The sequence below is a fragment of the Acanthaster planci genome, linkage group LG01 (assembly GCF_054643075.1).
Source record: "Acanthaster planci isolate LZ-2023a linkage group LG01, COTS_SCS, whole genome shotgun sequence".
NCBI classification, from domain to species: Eukaryota; Metazoa; Echinodermata; class Asteroidea; order Valvatida; family Acanthasteridae; genus Acanthaster; species Acanthaster planci.
This window is the reverse complement of record NC_141777.1, coordinates 16,261,060-16,280,022: the sequence shown is the minus strand read 5'-3', so window position 1 is coordinate 16,280,022 and position 18,963 is coordinate 16,261,060. Positions and strand designations below refer to the sequence as shown.

The 18,963-nt window shown below is 43.2% G+C and overlaps 1 protein-coding gene across 7 annotated transcripts in view; it reads right to left on the bottom strand.

Annotated features, from left to right (window-relative positions):
* The window catches only part of clhc1 (clathrin heavy chain linker domain containing 1), a 140,424-nt gene that overhangs the window by 21,628 nt on the left and 99,833 nt on the right, over positions 1–18,963 (bottom strand). For 6 of the 7 annotated variants that reach the window (XM_087147452.1, XM_087147483.1, XM_087147296.1 and 3 more), the window contains 2 exons: positions 13,062–13,264; positions 9,647–9,832 (listed from right to left, as the gene is read on the bottom strand). In XM_087147452.1, coding sequence (XP_087003578.1) covers positions 9,647–9,832; positions 13,062–13,264 — 389 coding nt within the window. Of the gene's footprint in view, positions 1–66; positions 272–9,646; positions 9,833–13,061; positions 13,265–18,963 lie in introns of all 7 variants that reach the window. The other variant, XR_015428069.1, reaches the window with a different exon arrangement.

Below are 18,963 nucleotides of genomic sequence, written 5' to 3'. Positions count from 1 at the left end.
GGTATTCTGCAATTGTGCCAACCTTGTATTCATTCACTTCAGTAAAAGAGAAAAGAGATTACATACCTGTAAGAAATAACGGAGGTACAGTCAGGAGTGCAGGAAGAAAGACAAATTTATTTAATGTAATATGAAAACTGTAGCATGTGCTGGTAGGATCATTGCATGGAGAACAATGAACATCGCCAACTCCTGCCCCTGCACCTGTGGCAACCCAGTGACATGGGGTTGATCCTTTATCCCTAAGGATGAACCAGTCTGGACCAGAATACTATAACAGAAGGGGGAAGGGTAACAATGAAAAAAAGGGGGGATGACCAATTTCCATGATCTCTACACTACGTCTGTGCAGAAGAAATTACGCATACAGTAAAATCTTGATAAGTCTCAAGGGAATGGACAAAAAGTTCGAGTTATCCGACGTTCGAGTTATCGAAAGTTACATGCTTCAGTGCACATGCAACCTTACTGGCTTACGGCAGTTGGCCTGCAAGCTGAGTCGAACATGAAATGGATTTTAGGCTATCCCTACTGTGCAAGTTTTCCTCAAACATCATCATTAAACATGTTTTTATGTGGTACATTAATAAACAATAAACCAATGAAGTTATGTACCGGTACCTGTGTCTAAGTCTTGAGAATTCATTCTTTTACTTTGCTTGATCAGGCTGTTACCGCATAATGCAGCACGAGGGCTGCGCCAGTCGGTCGGGGTTTCTGTGCTGGGTCACATGATACATGTACAAAGTGCTTGAGGGTGCATCATTCGTGCCTGATTTAGGCTGCATCCGAATCTCTTGTCTAGAGCTAGGTCTTGGTATTCACTCCATTGGAAATGCATGGAGACGCGCAGACAATAGACCTAGCCGTAGCTCTGGAAGCCCGTTTCAGACATGGCCTTTTTTACGGTTGTGGTTGATGCCCACCCAGTGCTTCTCAACGTGACAATGTTACCCCGTGTAAACATGCTCGGCTCATCAAAGAAAAAGCCGTGCGTAAGACAGTAATGACTCATAATGAAGGCAAGCGTTCTTTCATCACTTTTTATTCATCATTATTCAGTGTTTTGTTTTTAAACCACCAAAGCCTACCAAAACTTAGAGATAAGCGGCTTTAGCGGTATTGACACTTTGAGTTACGGATAGTTTATTGTACATATAGGCCTATTCTTTTGTTGGGAATACAGAAAGGCGTCGAGGTAAACAAAGTTTTGACTTAACAGGCTTTGACTTATCGAGATTTTACTGTACTTTCAACATGTATGATTTCTCCCTCCAGAAGCTCCATGTTTTAGTTAGTGCAGGTATCTTTCCCAAAGAGTGGAAGGTCATGTGGGCCGGATTTAACCAAAATCCTATTAGGCTCCCCCCCAAAAAAACACTCGCTCTGTGGTCAGACAAAAGTTCAAGAATTGATGCGGCGATGCTTTGGGGGGGTGGGGGTGGGGTTGGCTTTTTAAGATTGGCAACAGACACAGAAATGAGTGACATATTTAATCAAAGAGCAAAGGCTAGTATAGCATGTCGCACGTCATGCCGCCAGTTTGTTGATCAGCTGGCTACAACTTTGTCACCTACCCATGGTCTACTGTTTGTGTTCAAAATCAACATTACGCAGTCGCAATGGATCTATCACTGAGTACAAGCTACCCATGAATTAGTCTGAACAAATTGCCCTTCTGATTTGTGGACTTGTGGCCAGGAATCAGCCTACTCGCTAACATTCAGGTGGTGCAGAAATAGAGGGCGCTGTTTTAAAAATTTTAAGGAAAAAAATGTGAAAAAAGCATTTGATGTGCACATTCAAAATCGTCACGCGCGCTGACCAGATACCGACTATTAGGGGGGCCTAATACACAGCATTTAGCATTCACAAGTTCCTAAATGATAAACAGGCTGCAACTCTGGAACACTCTCTGCACTTGCCAGAAAAAGGCACAACCCAACTTCTGGGTCTTGCCAGGAGTACAGACAGGAGGCAAGATGGTCTGCACACCAGAGGCTAGTAGTCTATGTAGAGCCATACCTGGCTGCCCTTTCTTGTAGAATGAATCACTGAATAACTAGGCAAAATAGTATAAATTAACAACGTACAGGTAAGAGCTGCTCCAAAGATGTTTTTTAGACAGCCAATAATCAAATAAAATCAAAACAGCTTTGAAATTTTTTAACACTAAAATCAAGAACCACTAATTTATCCCACCCCCACCTAATGTGGGTCAAGTTTACTAGTGAATACGTACCCAGATTACCAATACCAACTGCACACAACTAGACCATTACGCCATTTGCTAGATTCTCCATTGGCCTGTGGTGCGCCCTTGTCTCCCACAATGCATAGCGGAAAAATCGCCATATTCTTCCTCTTTTTTGAGTGCTGAGGAAGTGGGGAGGAAAAGAGGGAAAGAGGTAATCTGGGTAGGTATTCACTTGTAGACTCAGCCCACCTTAAGTTGGGGAAGAGTCTACTGTCTTCAAAATATACCCAGATTACCAATACTAATTGCAGAGTAGCACCACACCAAAGAGGTGGGTGGGCACAGTCACACTGCCGTAAGTAAATAGGAGACAATCCAGAGATATTATGAGTATACAGGACTATCAACTTAACCCCTTCAGCACGGGAACCGTGAACAGCCGCAGCTTTGTGTGAGGATTAGTGCATACCACACATACATTCTATTCATCAGGCAGCTGCGGTTTTAATGTGGGCCAGCTGCTGGACAGAGCTTTGCATACTGGGCATACCGCAGCCCAGCAGTCACGGTCAAAAGAATCCCGGTGCGAAGAGGTTAAGAGGGGGGGGGGTAAAACCCTGATTCATCATAAAAGCTTGCTTGAGTATGATTATCTTTCTATGATGATGTCTCTTGCAGGGGTTCCAGCATCTGAGTTACTGTGATCCTGTCCTGAGACTGGCTAGTCAATGTGAGTGACCCCCCCTCCAACATCACTCAGATAACAATAGGTGAATGTTGATGGGGATTCCAGTATGCCAACTTCGGGAATCCCCTTAAAATAGGCCCAGGAGGAGGACACAGCCCGGAGGACATAGGCATGAATATGATGTTTCCATTACTCGTTTGGGTGGTAGGCCAATCTTCAGTGGCAAAATTAATTGCTGGGACAAGCCACCTGGCATTCGTATACCTGGAGGCCGGGTGGCGAGGTCGATTAGTGGTGATCAGTAGCTGAAAGGCAGATCCCCTAATGTCCTTTGTCCTTTCCATATAACACACTTCATCATCCAGATGGAACACCAGAGTTTGTCCGAGGAGGCGACTAAGTGTAAGTGATTTCCGGAACAACGATGTCCGGAGGCGGGAAGAAAGGTGTCTAGATGTTTTTTGGAGAGAAACCCAATGGCTAAAATAAAGCATAATCCAAGTGGTTCCCAGCTAATGTGGCCATCTGTTGTAAAGAGAGCTTTGATTTTACAGCCCCTCAGTGAAGTAATGAAAGCTAGGAGGAATGCGAGCTTGATACTTAACTGAAGGAGAGAGGCCCATCCTGTGGGCTCAAATGGAGAGCCAGCCAGAAGTTGCAGACCATCCCCTAGGTTCAAGGATGGGATGAAGCTCTATGAACATTCCCTTTAGAAGGTGATGAATCGGTGAGTTTTCGGTGATGGCCAATCAGTTGGGGCAGCCTTGGTGGACCGTCACGATAGCTGAACAGTAGTTTCTGACCACGGATATCAGGAGGACAGAGTTGAAAAGGTTCCGGTTGAAAGAGGTGCCTTGGTCGGATCGGTAGCTTGCTATGCGAGGTCCATATCCAAGAGGTGGACTCCATCTATTTCTTGGCTTTCTCAGAAGAGGTGGCTAGGTTGGAGGACTTACGTCTGTCCACTGCTATCTTGTCCTTTGCTACCTCAGGAACAACTGGCACAGAGAACTAGGTTTTGTAGTTACTCGCAGGAGAGTGGTTGTAACTACTGGAGCGGGCACCAAAGGAATGCTAGTCTATCCAGTCTATCCATGGCATCAATGCAAATGCCTGTCAAGTGGGAGCTCCGCAAAGACAGACATCCCTAGCAGGAGCTGCTTGAAGGAAGGACAATCTTGGGTAACCTGTTGTGGCTGCGGGCAACAGAGTCCCAGAACTTGGACCATCTCCAGCTAAGTAGGAGGAGGCGAGACTCAGACAGGGATAGACTACCCAACAAGAGGGGTCCCTCCTCATTGGACATCAGATCCGCCAAGTCTGGTGTGTGTGGATCCGGGTTGGTGATTGCTTCAGTTGGGCGTGTGGCATAGGTAATGCGCTGACCCCGCGTGGCTGTCGCTTGATGTTGCTGAAATGGTGCAGGTTGATTTTCCTGTTCTGTCCCAGTGTCTTTCGTGTATGTACAGGGCTTGGGGGGGGCGAATACAGATTTGGATCCGGGGATGTAGTGGCCAGATGGGGAGGAGGATAGCACTGAACAATCGAGCACAGACAAGGTTTCTGATATGGTGCAGAGCACTTCTCTGGTCAAAGGAGAATCTTTATACTTCTTCTCAGAAGGGTGGTCTGAAGATTAGATCTGTGACATGCGTTTCTTCCCGGATGAGGACTCGGGATCCAGAAAGGTACTTACAAGCCAGATTAGTCGGAGCACTGCAGGTTAATCAAGCTGAATGATCAAGAGAGGAGGCCGAAAGTTCCAGCAGCGAAGCAGTTCAGGGGCTTGGCAGATCTGGCCGGAGACCTGTGAGCAGTAGTAGCAGTGGCGGGTCCGGCCCCAGTCACTGTATCCAATGCGGCATCCATAGTGGGGCAGGAACAAGTAAATGTTGCTGTCAACTTGGCCATAGAGAGTTGACAATTGGCCATGGTGAGCGGCGCGAGCATGATATTTTATCTGGAGCAGTGCTGTGAGACCGCTCTCTCTGGTCCACGGAGCAGTCTGGTCAACTGGTGAACTGCCCTACTCACTTTAGCCTGATGCTCACATAGTGGGCAATCTAGAAGCTACGATTGGGCAGATGTAAATTTGGATATTGCTTGGTTGCATCCCCTTCCGACCGTAACAAAAAGGGAATAATAAGCCAATGCACTGTCCTATTCCTGGTGTTTGTTAGGAAACGAAACTACATCACCACAGTGTTTCTACGGAGACTAGCAATCCCTTGCTTGTGCAGTGACGTGGACCGACTGAAGTTGGATATATGAAAAAAAAATGTCAACATCGATTCTTCTGGATTTTTGTGTTTGTGTTTTAGATTTTTAGGTAGATTAGGTGTCAAAGATTTCCTCTAGCTATGCCATTTGTGCAAGAAGATCAAACAAAGGTGAAAAAACCAGGATTTCTGGAGTGAGTTTTTGTTTTACCTTTAAAATCCTCCCCATATTAAGTGTGGGTTGGGTCTACTACAGTAGACAAACAGTCACTACATATGCAGACTTCCCAGGTGCCTGTTATTTAATCGCCAAAAAGATTTGATCACCCGTGGTGCACCCTGACCTCCCACAATGCAACGCAGCCTCGCTGCCATGATCGTCCTTCTTTTCTCAGTACCTTCACATAACGGACGTGTCTTTTCAGGCATCTTCGATTTATCAAGTTTTCATTTTCGCTGCACGGTTCTGTGTGGATTTGCTCATCCATCCTTCCTTCTTGAATAAAGTATTACCTTAATTTTAACACTTCATGTGGTAAGAGTGTTTTCTGGTGTATATTTTGTGTGCTTTTGTTCTCTATTTTTTCTTGTACGTGCACCCTGTAGGTTGTTTACTATCGGTACTACAAGGTCTGATCTAGGCCCCTGGTTCGTTCGGCCCCACGGAAATGACAGGGAAGCTTTGTGGTCGACTGTGGACGACCCGAGCAGGGACACCAGCAGGATCTGGCAAGGACCCTGTCTCCTTAGTCACTTGCTGGGCTGGCAAGCCAGCCAGGACTCCAGAGGGAGTAACCCACCAGGCATCTCTTGGGCCCGTCGTACCATCATCTTGAAGTATGCCACGCCCTTTGCCTGAGGAACTCACACAGCATTCCAGCCCGCATTCCCCTGCGACGCTGAAGAGTATCACCCACCTTTCGACATCAGCCAAGAAGACCATTTCTCTGATGGCCCCCTTCCATACTCCCTCTTACCCAGATACCAAAGTCATTGGGCCGGGCTCCCTGTGAGTGCCGGGGCTTGCCTTGCCTGGTGCGCCGTTGAGCCATGACACCCCAACACCTGCTAATTCCTCTCTGGGTCCCCTGGAGCCAGTGTTTTAGCTAGGGAGCCGTGTAGCCGTCTTTTGCAAGGCCAGTTTTGTGAAATCACAGCCCATTTTTTTCAAGCATGGCCTGGTGGTGCAAATTAAGGCGTGCATTACCTTATTGTGTAATCTAAATCCCAAAAAATGTGAACAACTCTGAGCAAAAGTTCAGTCTTTTTCCATGCTTTTTCCCGGCCCCATCACACACGGAATCAGCCAAGTCCAAAATAGAAAGTACGCTGCAGTAAAGCACATGTATGCTCGGACTATAGTCTGGACACTTGGTTTGAACTTATCAACACCAGCAGGCGGGTTCCCTTACTTACAAATAATGAACTACAGCACCGTATGCATCAACTTGTAACAAAACGAATAGAGGGAGCCATACTTGTTCACCAGTGATCGATCATACATCTTATCAACCTCCTTCACAAAGCAATCGTTAGCTGTCATATTACGTCCACTCTCCCACGAGGTAGTCCATGGGGAAGAGGTTGCCATATAATCGTTTCGGGGCTTGCCTTACATGCTCACTTTATCATCCAGAATGAAATGAAAAATAACAAATTTCTTCTTGAAAGCAAGGGCAGGCATACACATAATTTTTGCTATTGTCAATAATCAGCATAAAGCTTGTTTAGGTTCTTCTACCTTAACGATGGAAAAAATTGTCAAACTCTTCCAATGCCATGTTCAGACTCATGCACAAGCGCCAGCACGTGGCCTGCCTGTAAGGTGTACATGGGTGCATGTACAGTGTGCATGTACACACTAAGCCTAGGCGGTATTGCCTTTTTTGATACCACGGTATCCATGAAAAAAAATACTGCGGTATTTACTAATAACGCGGTATTAGTTGCAGAAGGCAATGATGTCATCAAAAAGCAGCGGCGATGCTGGCATTCAAAGGCAAACCACAAACAACACTAGGGGCCAGCATAAAAGGTTTTTAACATCACAAAACCCCCTAAACTTAATAACTATTATAATTTATCTGTCCATTTGATGTCAAATAAAAATTATTTATGTGAAAGAATTGTTTTAAAAAGGGACGATGTTTTAAATACCGATTTGTTACTTCGCAATTCCTATATCTGTGTGGTCACTCGTACATGTTTTATTCCTCCATGCTCATACAGTGTCAAAATCGAAAGCATCACTGGGTCATCAGACCTCTTTTTTCCTCGTCCCTTTGCCCGGAATTCTGCAGTTCCTGTTGACCTTGACCAGGAACATGCCCCGGGCGTTCTCCCTACCGCGGCATTGTCTGCTTCCTCTGCCACTGGGTTGCCTGCCACTGGGAAAGGCAAGCACAAGCACTCTTCTTCTTCATCGAATTCCTCAAAACCCAATAAGTAGCACCGCCTTGACCACCATGGACATACCTCTGTGGCTTGGATGTAAGCCGTCCAGTCCAACAATGAAGTTCTGACCACCATCGCTCACCGCCTCGGCGTTAGACCGCCACCAGCCTCCGAAGTCCCTGACCTGTTTCTGGCAGACCAGCCCCTTCCGCCCTCTACCCGGCCACGAGCCATGATGACACTGGGAAGGGTTCAACCAGAATTGCACCAGCCAGGCATTCTCTCGCTTAACCACCCGCCAATCTACAGGGCACCCTCAGCTCTGAACTATAGCGCAGTCTTACTTTAGTCCAAGCAAGTGACCGCATCGTTGTTGAAAATAACATCTTTTTCATCTGCGTCCTTACCCCTATGACATGTTCCAGATTGTCAGTCCTCTGTCAACCTCCCTATTGGAGGAAGACACCGACCATGCCCATACCAGTCAACCAACTGCCCCATGTCTTCAGATACCTTTGCTGTGGGGCTTCCAGATGTGAAGTAGGCTCTTCGTCCTACCGGACTGCTCCCCCCTGTAATCTCAAGTAGACCAGGATAAATCAAAGATGCCTGGAAAGACACGTCCGTTACATTAAGGTGCTGAGAAAAGGATGATCATGGTGGTGAGGCCGCGTTTCATTGAGGGAGGCCAGGGTGCACCAAAGGTGATCAAATCTTTTCATGGAATAAATAACAGGCACCTGGGACACTTGCATATGTAGTGACAGTTCGGTTAGTTAGAACGCCATAGACTGACGAAATTTTGTCCATAATCCAAGCACGTTTTCAGGCAGTTCATCTATTGCCCTTGCGTGAAGTTTCGTACTATTGGAAAGGGCTTTTTCTAAAGAGCCTATTTATACTGTCATTGACTGGACAACCTCTAGCCTGTTCTAGGCCTCAAAAAGGAAATAAACAAATCTCCTCTGTTACATTGAGAAGCTGTGCCTCATTCACGAGCTATGCCTGCAGAAGGAAGCTACATGATTTACTCCCCACACAACTACAGTTACTTGGATACATGATGAAACTGCATAGACAAAATTGAGCAGCTTGGTTGGTCTCCTGTTATTCAAATGTTCGGTGCAGTCAGCATTGTTTACGTAGATACGTGACAAGTGCTTTGTTTATCCAATCAGCATGCATTACACATGCGTAAAAAGATACTTTCACTTTACGTACACGTATGCGGAAGCAACGATGCTGTGTGCGTGTATATGGTGCTACATGATCTTTGGTATGGTGTACATGTCCATGTATGTATGCGCATATGAGTCGATTACAACACTATGGCAAGTACACTGAATACTGTTACGATCACTATAAAGCTGAATACTTGCGACTTTTGACCGCCCCAAAGGGACAACCCTGCCTGACTTTTATGCCACATTCAGCTGGGGTAATATGTATCTTGTTACTATATTGCACCCTTGTCATCCGTTCAACTTGAAGACACTGCTTGGCGGCTCATGTGACACCAGCACATTCATGTACACTGAAAACTTCGCAAGTACTGAAAGCAAGATCCGATGCCGTCAGCTGAACGACAGCTCTCTGAAGTGCCAGCATTTTCGGTTAGCAAAGAATAGCAGTCTTACTTGTCAATTTACAAAGGGTGATATTTGACTGAGTAACTTATCTTAAGAGGTACTTGCAAATTTTAATATTAAAAAGGAATCTTCCAAAATCTAGAAACAAAGTTGGGGGCAGTGAAATTCATGATCATGTAACTCCAACCATGGATTTCTCCTTTTCCAATAAACCTTCCAGGAAACAATGTTTGAGGACATTCTTTTGGTTTAATTTGTTATTTCATGGCAATAGCTACCCGTAAATATAATGTTGCTGAGGTCATGTAGATCGAGAACGATTATGGAGCTCACACAACATGCTTGTGGCTAAAGTTTGAAACATCACTGTGGTCAAAATAGTTGCAGCGATGTTTCCTGTCATCTTTTTCGCATTGTATTTTCGGAGCATAATTGGCTATGAGTATAAATAAGGTAGCACTGGAAAGCCCATTCCTTTCTCTTTATTTTCATATGCATATCTCAAAAGTCATAAATGGGGTTCTTTCCTTAATATGCCATGGCAGGTCACATATTTTACCTGATTTAATGCGTTGATGTATCTCATCCAAAAGCTGTAATCCAACAGTATAGCTGTCAGTTTGCAGAAGTGCAAAAACTACAGCACCAACAGAGAGAGCAGGCTTTCCCTTTGTGTCCCTCAGCTGGATGAGGACCTCAGCTAGTGCAAGTGACGGGCAGGCTACCAGAACACCAACATACATGTCTGGAAAAAAATGAGACTAGATATTAAGTTGGTTTCTGTTTAAAACACAAAAACATTAGAAACAAACTGTCGTAATAAAAAAAAAGCGAAACCCAAGCTACAATTAAAATGTTAAAGTCAGCATGTATAGTCGTTTGGTAAACACATATATAAGAAAAAAGGATAAACTTTTTTACATCCTTACTCCTCCAACACAAATCTTGATGGACTGTTCAAAGAAATACTTTTGAATGTACTTGCATTTGATTGTCATGTTCAAATCAGTTCATTCTGATTGGCATGGGTTGTCTGTATGTGTTAGCTGGCCTTCAAAATTTTGCTGTCAAAATAAGTAAGACCATCTCCATATTTCGGTCTAATGGTTAGGCAGGTCTAAAATGTCTGGGCCTAATGGTACCAGTTTTACAGAAAATACTCAGGAATTGACTAGATCTTCTAGAAAAAATGTTGCACTGTTATACAATGGAGAAAAATCCATGCAGTTGTTATCTGGCTAGAAATATGTTTCAATTAAATGAGGTGCCAAACAGTGCAGGACATGTAGGCCGTTGTGCACAGGCACTGTCCCATAACAATGGGCTATTTGTTCACGATCACTTGTCTATGCAAGCTAATTTAAACAAAGACTACCTTATTTCAAAGGACTAAATTCAGGGTCTTATCTGATCACAGACTGGTTCAGAGGGATGTTCAGCTTTAAAAATGACTGCTTATGATAGCTTTTAGGATTCTAATCTGTGAAAATTTAAGAGTTAAAATCATTAACAAAAATCTTTTCAACTTCATCATTGTTCTGAGTGTGATCTTGAAGTCCTACTTTCTTGCTGACACAATCAGTTACTGTAACAATGGAGAGCACAAAGGCAGACATCATGATCTTTCTATTACAGCCCGCTCAACATTTAGTCAGTTCTTAAAATTTGACTTAACCACTTGCTGCCGGGTGGATTTTTCTTGAGCAAGACAAGATACCGGGTCCTGTTCAAGATTTTCCGTTTTCAAAATTTGGCCGTTTATTCCCACATAAAGGACTCTTTGGGCACTACTCTAAAGCTGACAGGATAACCTTCATTGACTCCTGACTATTTCAGCCAGGCCTGCAGCTTTGGAAAAAGAGCCCAGATTGTGTGGTGTTATGTAAGATTCTTTTGTTCCCGAAACTGGCACAGTGCACTGCTGACCTCTTTTCAATAGGGGCCTGATTAGCGTGCAGCGGTGCTGTGTGGCTCATCGCTACCGTGGTGGAGAGCTTTTGTCTGCACGCTAATCTGGCCCCTATTGAAAAGAGGTCAGCAGTGCACTTAGCCAGGTTCGTGAACAAAAGACAGTTGTATAACACTGCACAATCTGGGTCCGTTTACAAGGCTGCAGGCGTGGCTGAAATACTCGGGCGTCAATGAAGGTCATCTGTCAACATAGAGTAGTGCCTGAAGATTACTTCGTGCGGCTATAAACGACCGTTAAATGGAATGATGAATTTTTGAAGGATTTTGAAAACGGAAAAAATGATAGTCATGCCGGCCCAGCATCATCAACGTTGAAAAATGCCCCGGCACGAAGTGGTTAAAAGATAAGTCTCTGCTATCCTAGCTCAATAATGAAGACTTCTAAAAGTTTGTTAGGTAGAATCCTTTACTAAAGGCCTCGACCTCACATTTATAATAAATGTTGCAGATGAAAATTCTGTTAAACCTGTTTGGAGATTTACATTGTCATGACACGTGAATTGGGGGCATTATTCAGGCTGGGGGCATTTATAAATGTTTATTCTGGTGGGCCGGAGTATTTTTTTTTTCTGTTTTCAAAATTCTTTGAAAATTGATATCTTCATGTACTGGACACCCACACAAAGGACTGTCAGTTTGCTGCTCTTATCTAACAGACAACATCTACTTCATTGAGTCCAGACTATTTCAGCCAGGCCTGCCGCCTTGCAAAAAGAGCCCAGACTGTGTGGTGTTATGTACTTTTCTCTTGTTTCCGAATCTGGCACAGTGCACAGCTGACCTCTTTTCAATAGGGGCCAGTTTAGCGTGCAGCGATACTGTGTGGCTCATCACTGCAGCAGTGGAATGCTTTTGTCTCTGGTGGAAATCCACTTGCACTGAATGCCACAAACAGTGGTGTACTGTTTCAAAACAGTGCAAAGTCAAGTGGCCCATAGGACCTGGAGTTTTGGAAAATCAGCTGGTTTTATTCTAATTCCACTTAAGGTGACACATTCAATATATACATGGTATTAGTGGGTGATAATCATTAGTGTTTCCATGCAGCAAAAACAAAATCGTTCTCATTGCTGTCTCGTGTTATGGCCATCTAGAAGTCCAAATGAAAGACGTTACCATGGGTTTTGCCGAAAGGTTATACCACCGTACAGAATGTACTGATGTTACGCAACAGCACTGTGCATGCACTTGAGTGGTTGTTTTTCATTAAATTTGTAACAATTGGATTAAGGCCTTTAAGTAATGAAATGCTTGTAGACCTTCTTTATGTAAAACAAAGACGCTCTATTCGTGCAAAACAATGGAGTGGTAGAAACTATAGCATGAATAGCATGAAGTCCCAGGTAGAGATTTAGTCGCATGACACCCTCAGTACAAGCCATCCTTGGGTAAGAATGGGCCTGGCTTCACCCTTCGACTCATTCTCACCCATGAATGTCATGTACCTTGGGCATTATTCTTGAAATAATAGCAAGATTAATTTTTTGGACCTTAACTGTGGGCAACAGCAGCGGAAAGACTTTCAAAATTGAGGGCCAGTTAAGAGACCATCAGGCATTAGCTATCACAATGAGGACTCATTAAGCCCCATTCCATTACAGGACCTGCAAAAAGTGTGTGGGGGATGGCCCCCCAGACAAAAAAGTGGGGGCCACTGGTCCCCCTTACCACCCTCCTGCTGCCAACGATTTTGGGGTTCACAATGTTTTTTCTTTGTCGCCTATTTGTTGGGACCGAAAATACTATAGGGACAATTTTGTCCAAACAACCTCAGTCGACAGTTTCAAAAGAAATTGTCCCTTTACTCAGTGAAGTCTCTTCTAGGCACAAACACATTCATTACCATGCAAACTGGAAACTTATATTATCACACTGAATTGTAAAGTTCCTTATCTTGGTCTCTCAAACTGATTTACAATTAGAACCAACACAATATATTGGGACTTTTCTCTACATGCTTCCAACCGACTGGACAACAATAATAATACAAGTACAGAACTCACCTTTACCAAATCCAGCACTGATTGCATAATCTGCCATGGCTTGCACTTTACCCTGTTTACACATACATACAGCAGCTTGTATTTGTGCATCAACCTCAGTATACACTGCTTCAGCCAGGGGAAGACCTTTACTAAGAATATCTTCACTTTTTCCTTGGGTGTAGTTGTACAGAAGATGGCCAAGTGGTTCTGAGCATGTCAGTCTGTGGTTTAAAGGTAAATACAAGAACTTTAAAACAATGTTAATGAGAAGGTCATCCTGTTCTGGTGTTCTGGCTCAACCCAATCATTTATCGCTTCCTTATGTGTTCCCTGTTGCTGTTGTCTGTGTTAATGGCTTCATTTTTTTCCTCTTGACGATTATTTCTTATGGCTTCTGTTCAAGATAATTAAGTGTTTGGTGTAAATAATTTTGATATACCTAGATAATTTTCTGATGTTCAACCATTATTCATAAATACCTCAGAAAGTGTCCCCATTCACAAAATACAACTTGACTGTGTATTAACATTCGATAGTGCCTGCTGAGAAGTGATAAAATGCCCGCTGTGCAAATCATGTGCTGACACCTGGATACGAGACAGTTTAATTGATTTTGATTGGTCAAAATCTGTGTGTATGCGGCTTGCTACATGCGCACAAAGTCCATATAAGGAGATTCTATCGGACATTTTGCACAAGGAATATACCATAAAATGGATTGAGGTGTTGGTGAAAATGAGAGTAAAATTAAAATTTGGAAATCCATCCTATATTGACTCCTTTTGACCCTCTGTCTAAAGATCGAATTTTTGAATGGGAATAAACATGTGCTTGGTCGGTAATGTTTAAGAACTTGCTGAGGCAAATGAATGCTGATAATGCTGATAATTAGTTGTGTCCATTCTCCTGAGCCGGTCTTAACCACTTCCTGCCGGGGACTCCAGAATCGGAGACATACGGTTTATATGGGTGGCCGGGGTCTCCAAACTCGGACAAAGGAAACAGGGCCCTGTAACAAAAGACTGTACTCCGAACACAAGACCAGGCTGCTGAGCATTACCGACAGCCTTGTTTTGAAACCATATACCAGGGTTTGGGGCATTGAGAGCGAGCGGATTACCACCGGGGACAAAAGCGCTCCACCACCGCAGCGATGAGCCACACAGCACCGCTGCACGCTAATCTGGCCCCTATTGAAAAGAGGCCAGCAGTGCACTAAGCCAGGTTCGTGAACAAAAGACAGTTACTTGAAAGATTACTTGGTGCGGCTATAAATGACCGTTAAATGAAACGGAAAAAATGATAGTCATACCAGCCCAGCATCATCACCATTGAAAAATGCCCCGGCATGAAGTGGTTAAAGGTCTAAAATTTATTCCCTTAATAATGATCAACCTTTGTATCAGTTCAATAATAAATACACACATGTGTGACCACTTGTGTGGAGTAGAAGTACTGGAATTGTAAACATCAAAAAAGATTTGCATAAAGATCAATGAACAGTCCACTGCTGCATACAGTGGTTCCTGAATGTGTCAGTGTGCAATGTTGTATGTTTTCTTGCGGGGGGGGGGGTGAACAGAGAAATAACTCCACCTGCTGTGAGGTCCACTCTCAGTTAAACCGAGTTGATTAGCAGTGGTTTGGTCAATGGAACACAACTACTTATCAAATTATACAATAAATGATAACATATATTATAAATAATAATAGTAATAAATATCACACATACATCTGTATAATTAACATCACCTCCTTGTGTCATATGGTTCTGCTTTTCAGATTTCCATGCAGGGGTAACCCTTATTGATTCCCATTCCCCAGTTCCCAGCACAAATTGGTGCCAGTGCATGCGGGCACTGTAGGGTATACATGAAGGGCAGAATCTGATGAATTGTCATGGCAGCAATGTCAGTTTTAGTGGCTTGATACCAACTCCCTTGATCCATCTGTACAGTGAACACTCTCTGTCGTCTCATTCGGGCCACCCTTAACTTCCTTGGCCTCCTTCACAGCCCTTTCTGTCTCCTGGAAGAACCCAGTTTAAAACAGAAGTCCCCATACAGAACGAACGTGAAAGGGTCCACACAGAGTGTTCGGTACAGCAGTCATTCGGTAGACCTTTATCACAGTTCAAAGGTCAAGCGCTCAAAACAGTCGGTATGAGTTCTGTGTGCCATTATGTGAGAGTATCAGCAGCAATGAAAACAATTCTTCAATATTTAAAGACAGAAATCTTTGACAAAAAAGTTGATTGCTGCAATCGGGTGGGATGAAAGCCCTCTGTTCAGGTTTGTTATGTGATAGTAATGTTAATAAGACAGACAAGCCAAAACGTTAGCCACTCATGGAAGACACGACTGCTGCCAAACCATAACTGGTTGCCCAGGCATGACCAGGCATTAGCCTAGGCCTAATTAAAGCTAGACTATGCATAGACAAATATCAAATTGACTTACACTCGTGGTAGTATTACTAGGGGTCTACATTGTGGCTTAAATCTTTAAAAGAATGGAACCCTTCCAAGGCTTCATAAGGTCTATTTGCCAGTAGGACTGGGAGGCCTACTAGAATGCATGGTGCTGGAGATATTTCCAGGGCTGCTAATGCCCATACTTCAAGTGTCTACACACTGAATAAAGCGACAATGTCAGGACAATCAACAAATGCAGCCAATTTGGCAAGTGCCATTTCCTGTTTCTGAAGAACTGTCACCCATTTTGTATCGAATTCCGGGCACCATGATCTCTTAAAAGTGTGAAGACAGAGAACAGCCTTATTGACTCCAAAAAAAAGTTAACAACTACTTGGTGGAGGAACCCCTCAATCTGCTCAAAATATACAAGAAGAAAATCTTGGAATAACCCCAACAGTCCTCAATCCTTTACCTGTTCCAGGACTGAGGATTGTTAGGGATTAAGTCCCTGTTAAAGCCTGATCAATACTCTAGAGTTGGGGAAAAGTGTCGTTACTAAAAGTGGCAGGGAAACTAAAGTACAGTCTGGGAAGTTATTCGGCAGCAGCTGGGCAACATGTCTTTACAAAGAAATAATGACATTAGGTAGAGTACATAATAAAAAGGCAAAGCTTTTGGGGACCTTATTACCAGAATGTTGTCTAACAGGAGTTTGATGGAAGGTTGCCAAAAAAAATAAACACTTTAGTATAAGGGCCTATTTAAGTGTCAATATGTTTTTATTTGTATGTTTTAATAACACTGTTATGTTTGAAAAACTATCATATCTGTGACAGCGGTTACACAATGGAAGAAGCCGATTTTGTTCCTGATTATGGTCCATCATCAGAGGAAAACAAAGCAGACATACCCGAACCAGATGCAGATTCCACTGCAGGCCATGATGCAAGCATTATCCAAGACAGTGCGTCTCCAACCAGAAACAAGTAAAAGTCATCAACGATCCAGAAGTAAGCCAAGGCTCGACTATCAATCAAGGTGACAGATCTAGATGGTCAAAGAGTCTTCAGCTGTGTCCCGTACGTGGATGCTCAGTAATATCAAACAAAATGAGACGCCATGTGATACGATGTCACATTTGTTCAGATAAATGGTGGTTCTTATACCCGTTGGCCAGCTGTTGGAAATGCAAGCGATGGGAGATCACCATCCACGTCAGGGAGCGTGGCCCATTCCAGACGGACGAACACCTCGGCCAACTGAACAACCTCGTGTCAAATTCTTGCATTTCCTATCAGGCCAGCTTCAGTTAAAGTCTCTCACACAAATTCATTGTATAGCACTGAGGAGACTGAAGTCTGGGATGCCTATGATGAATATCAGGGTCTGCCCTCTGTGCTGGAGCGAAATCTACAATTTCCAATGCAGGTCTCCTTGATCCTCCATTGGAGAACTCTCCAGCTCTTTCTTGCCTTGGTTCAGTGATCCAACCAACACAAAGCTTGTCACTGGGGAGGTCACCCGCATCAGGAGGATTAAGGAGGAAGCTGTCCTTAAGCAATGTGTGGAAAACACGAGGCAGCTGTATGGCTTTAATATGTAAGTGCAAAGGTAGAAATACTGGGGCCAGAAATCTACAACTTAGGTCATTATTTTGTAAAGTTTTAAAAAATTTAGTTCAGCATATTTTCTTTAAAGGAAAGAAAGTGGCTCTGATAAGGAAATAAAATTAAAGCCATTTTAATTACAATCCAAAATCCAAATTAAAATACAATCCAAGCTGTTTTCTGGCATTTGGAAATAAAGTTAATACATTTGTTGGTATGACACGAAAAGTAAGAAAACGAAAACAGTAGACAATTGTTTTGATTTCAACTCAGTTTTGTGAAAAACTAAAAGTCAAACATTTCAAGTGCCTATTCCGCAGTGGAAATGAAAGAAGGAAAGGAATCCCATCATTTCCAAGAAAAGTATCCTTGAAGGGCAGCAATGGTTTCCAAGTAAGAAGAAAACAGAAATTTTGTATAAAGAAGGTGTCCTGGAGGGGCACGATGTTTATGAGTAAAAGAAAAAGAAACCGTTGCAATATCATATTGAGTTATTTGCCGAAGAAAGAAAAAATGTGCCAAAAAATATGATAGGGAGAAATGTAGTGATGTTGAATAGTCATAATAAACCAGTCAATCATGTCCATCATGAGCAGTGGCCTGGCCACCGCCTGCGGCGCGATAGTCTTGAGTGCGGCATCCAACAGTGAAGAGGCGTCCCTCATTTCTTGTGTGACTGTGTCCGTGCAGCTGTTGCTGTAAGCAAGGCCTCAAGGCAAAGACCACTGCTACACAACGGGTGGAAAGGTGTCGTCCCCATGCGACCATCCCAGCAGCATCAACAGAAAGGTCTGCTGCTGTAAAAGATTGTTGGACAATCGCCAGCATGTCAGGTGTAAATCAGTTGGTCCAGGGTGCAGGACACCCAACTTCGGTTGCCATAGACTGTGTGGTCTCTCTGGTAGTCGTGTCAGTGATCCCACAGGTAGTCTGGTCAAGCAGGGAAACCATAGTTGGTGTGCCCAAAAAAACCATGATGAGTATACGGCAGTGTTCTTGCTCGATAGATATGGATAAGACCTCAGGAATGAGAGAGGGAAGGAGTCCACAAATCAATGCACAAGGCATGTTCTTCATAAAGTGGACCAAAATGCAACTCCACATGTCATTTTTCAAACTTCTAAAAGAGTGACTTTGATAAAAAAAAAATAACACCTTCAGATTCATGAAAATGATTATTTGGGGATAATTAGGCATACTGTGTACATTTGGTGGACCTTTTGGTTGGCTACCTGCATCTACGACTCCTGTACCAGACCTGTCACTAGCACCAGAGGACTTGATTTCACCTCTTGATTTGACCTCTCTCAACATCAAGGAGAATTCAGTGGTTTTTTCAACTGATGCATTTTGAAGCATCTAAGAAATAACTTTACAAAAATATAAGCAATGAAAAAAGAGCACAAAATTGACGGAAAATGATGAGAAAAGTTTGGCTCTCTTCATTCTCTTACCGTTTAGAATCATTCTCACTATACCAGCATGTATGCCAGGTCTTATACCTTTCAACCACTGAAAATAATCTTAAGTTTGGCTGCATCAGAAATATATTATGAGTACAATATGTCCGTCGTGAACGTCATATATGACAGAATTTGATGACGCTCAAGAATTTTGACCAAAAAAATGATGTTCGCAACTGCCGACTTCGGGACCCGATTAATTGTGAGAGGTACTTTTTAATTTCATGATTATGGTTTTAATATGTGTAAATATTATCCCCTTTTACCACATGTAAATCCGTGTAAAATAACCGCGGGGATAATCACTCCTCGGTAAATTTTATTGGCTAGGATTTCAACAAGTTGTTCTCGTCCATCAAAAATGGTAATGTTCAAGACTATATTTAACTCCAATAAGTTGAAAAATTAAGAAAGAAATTCACTGCTGTTCTCTT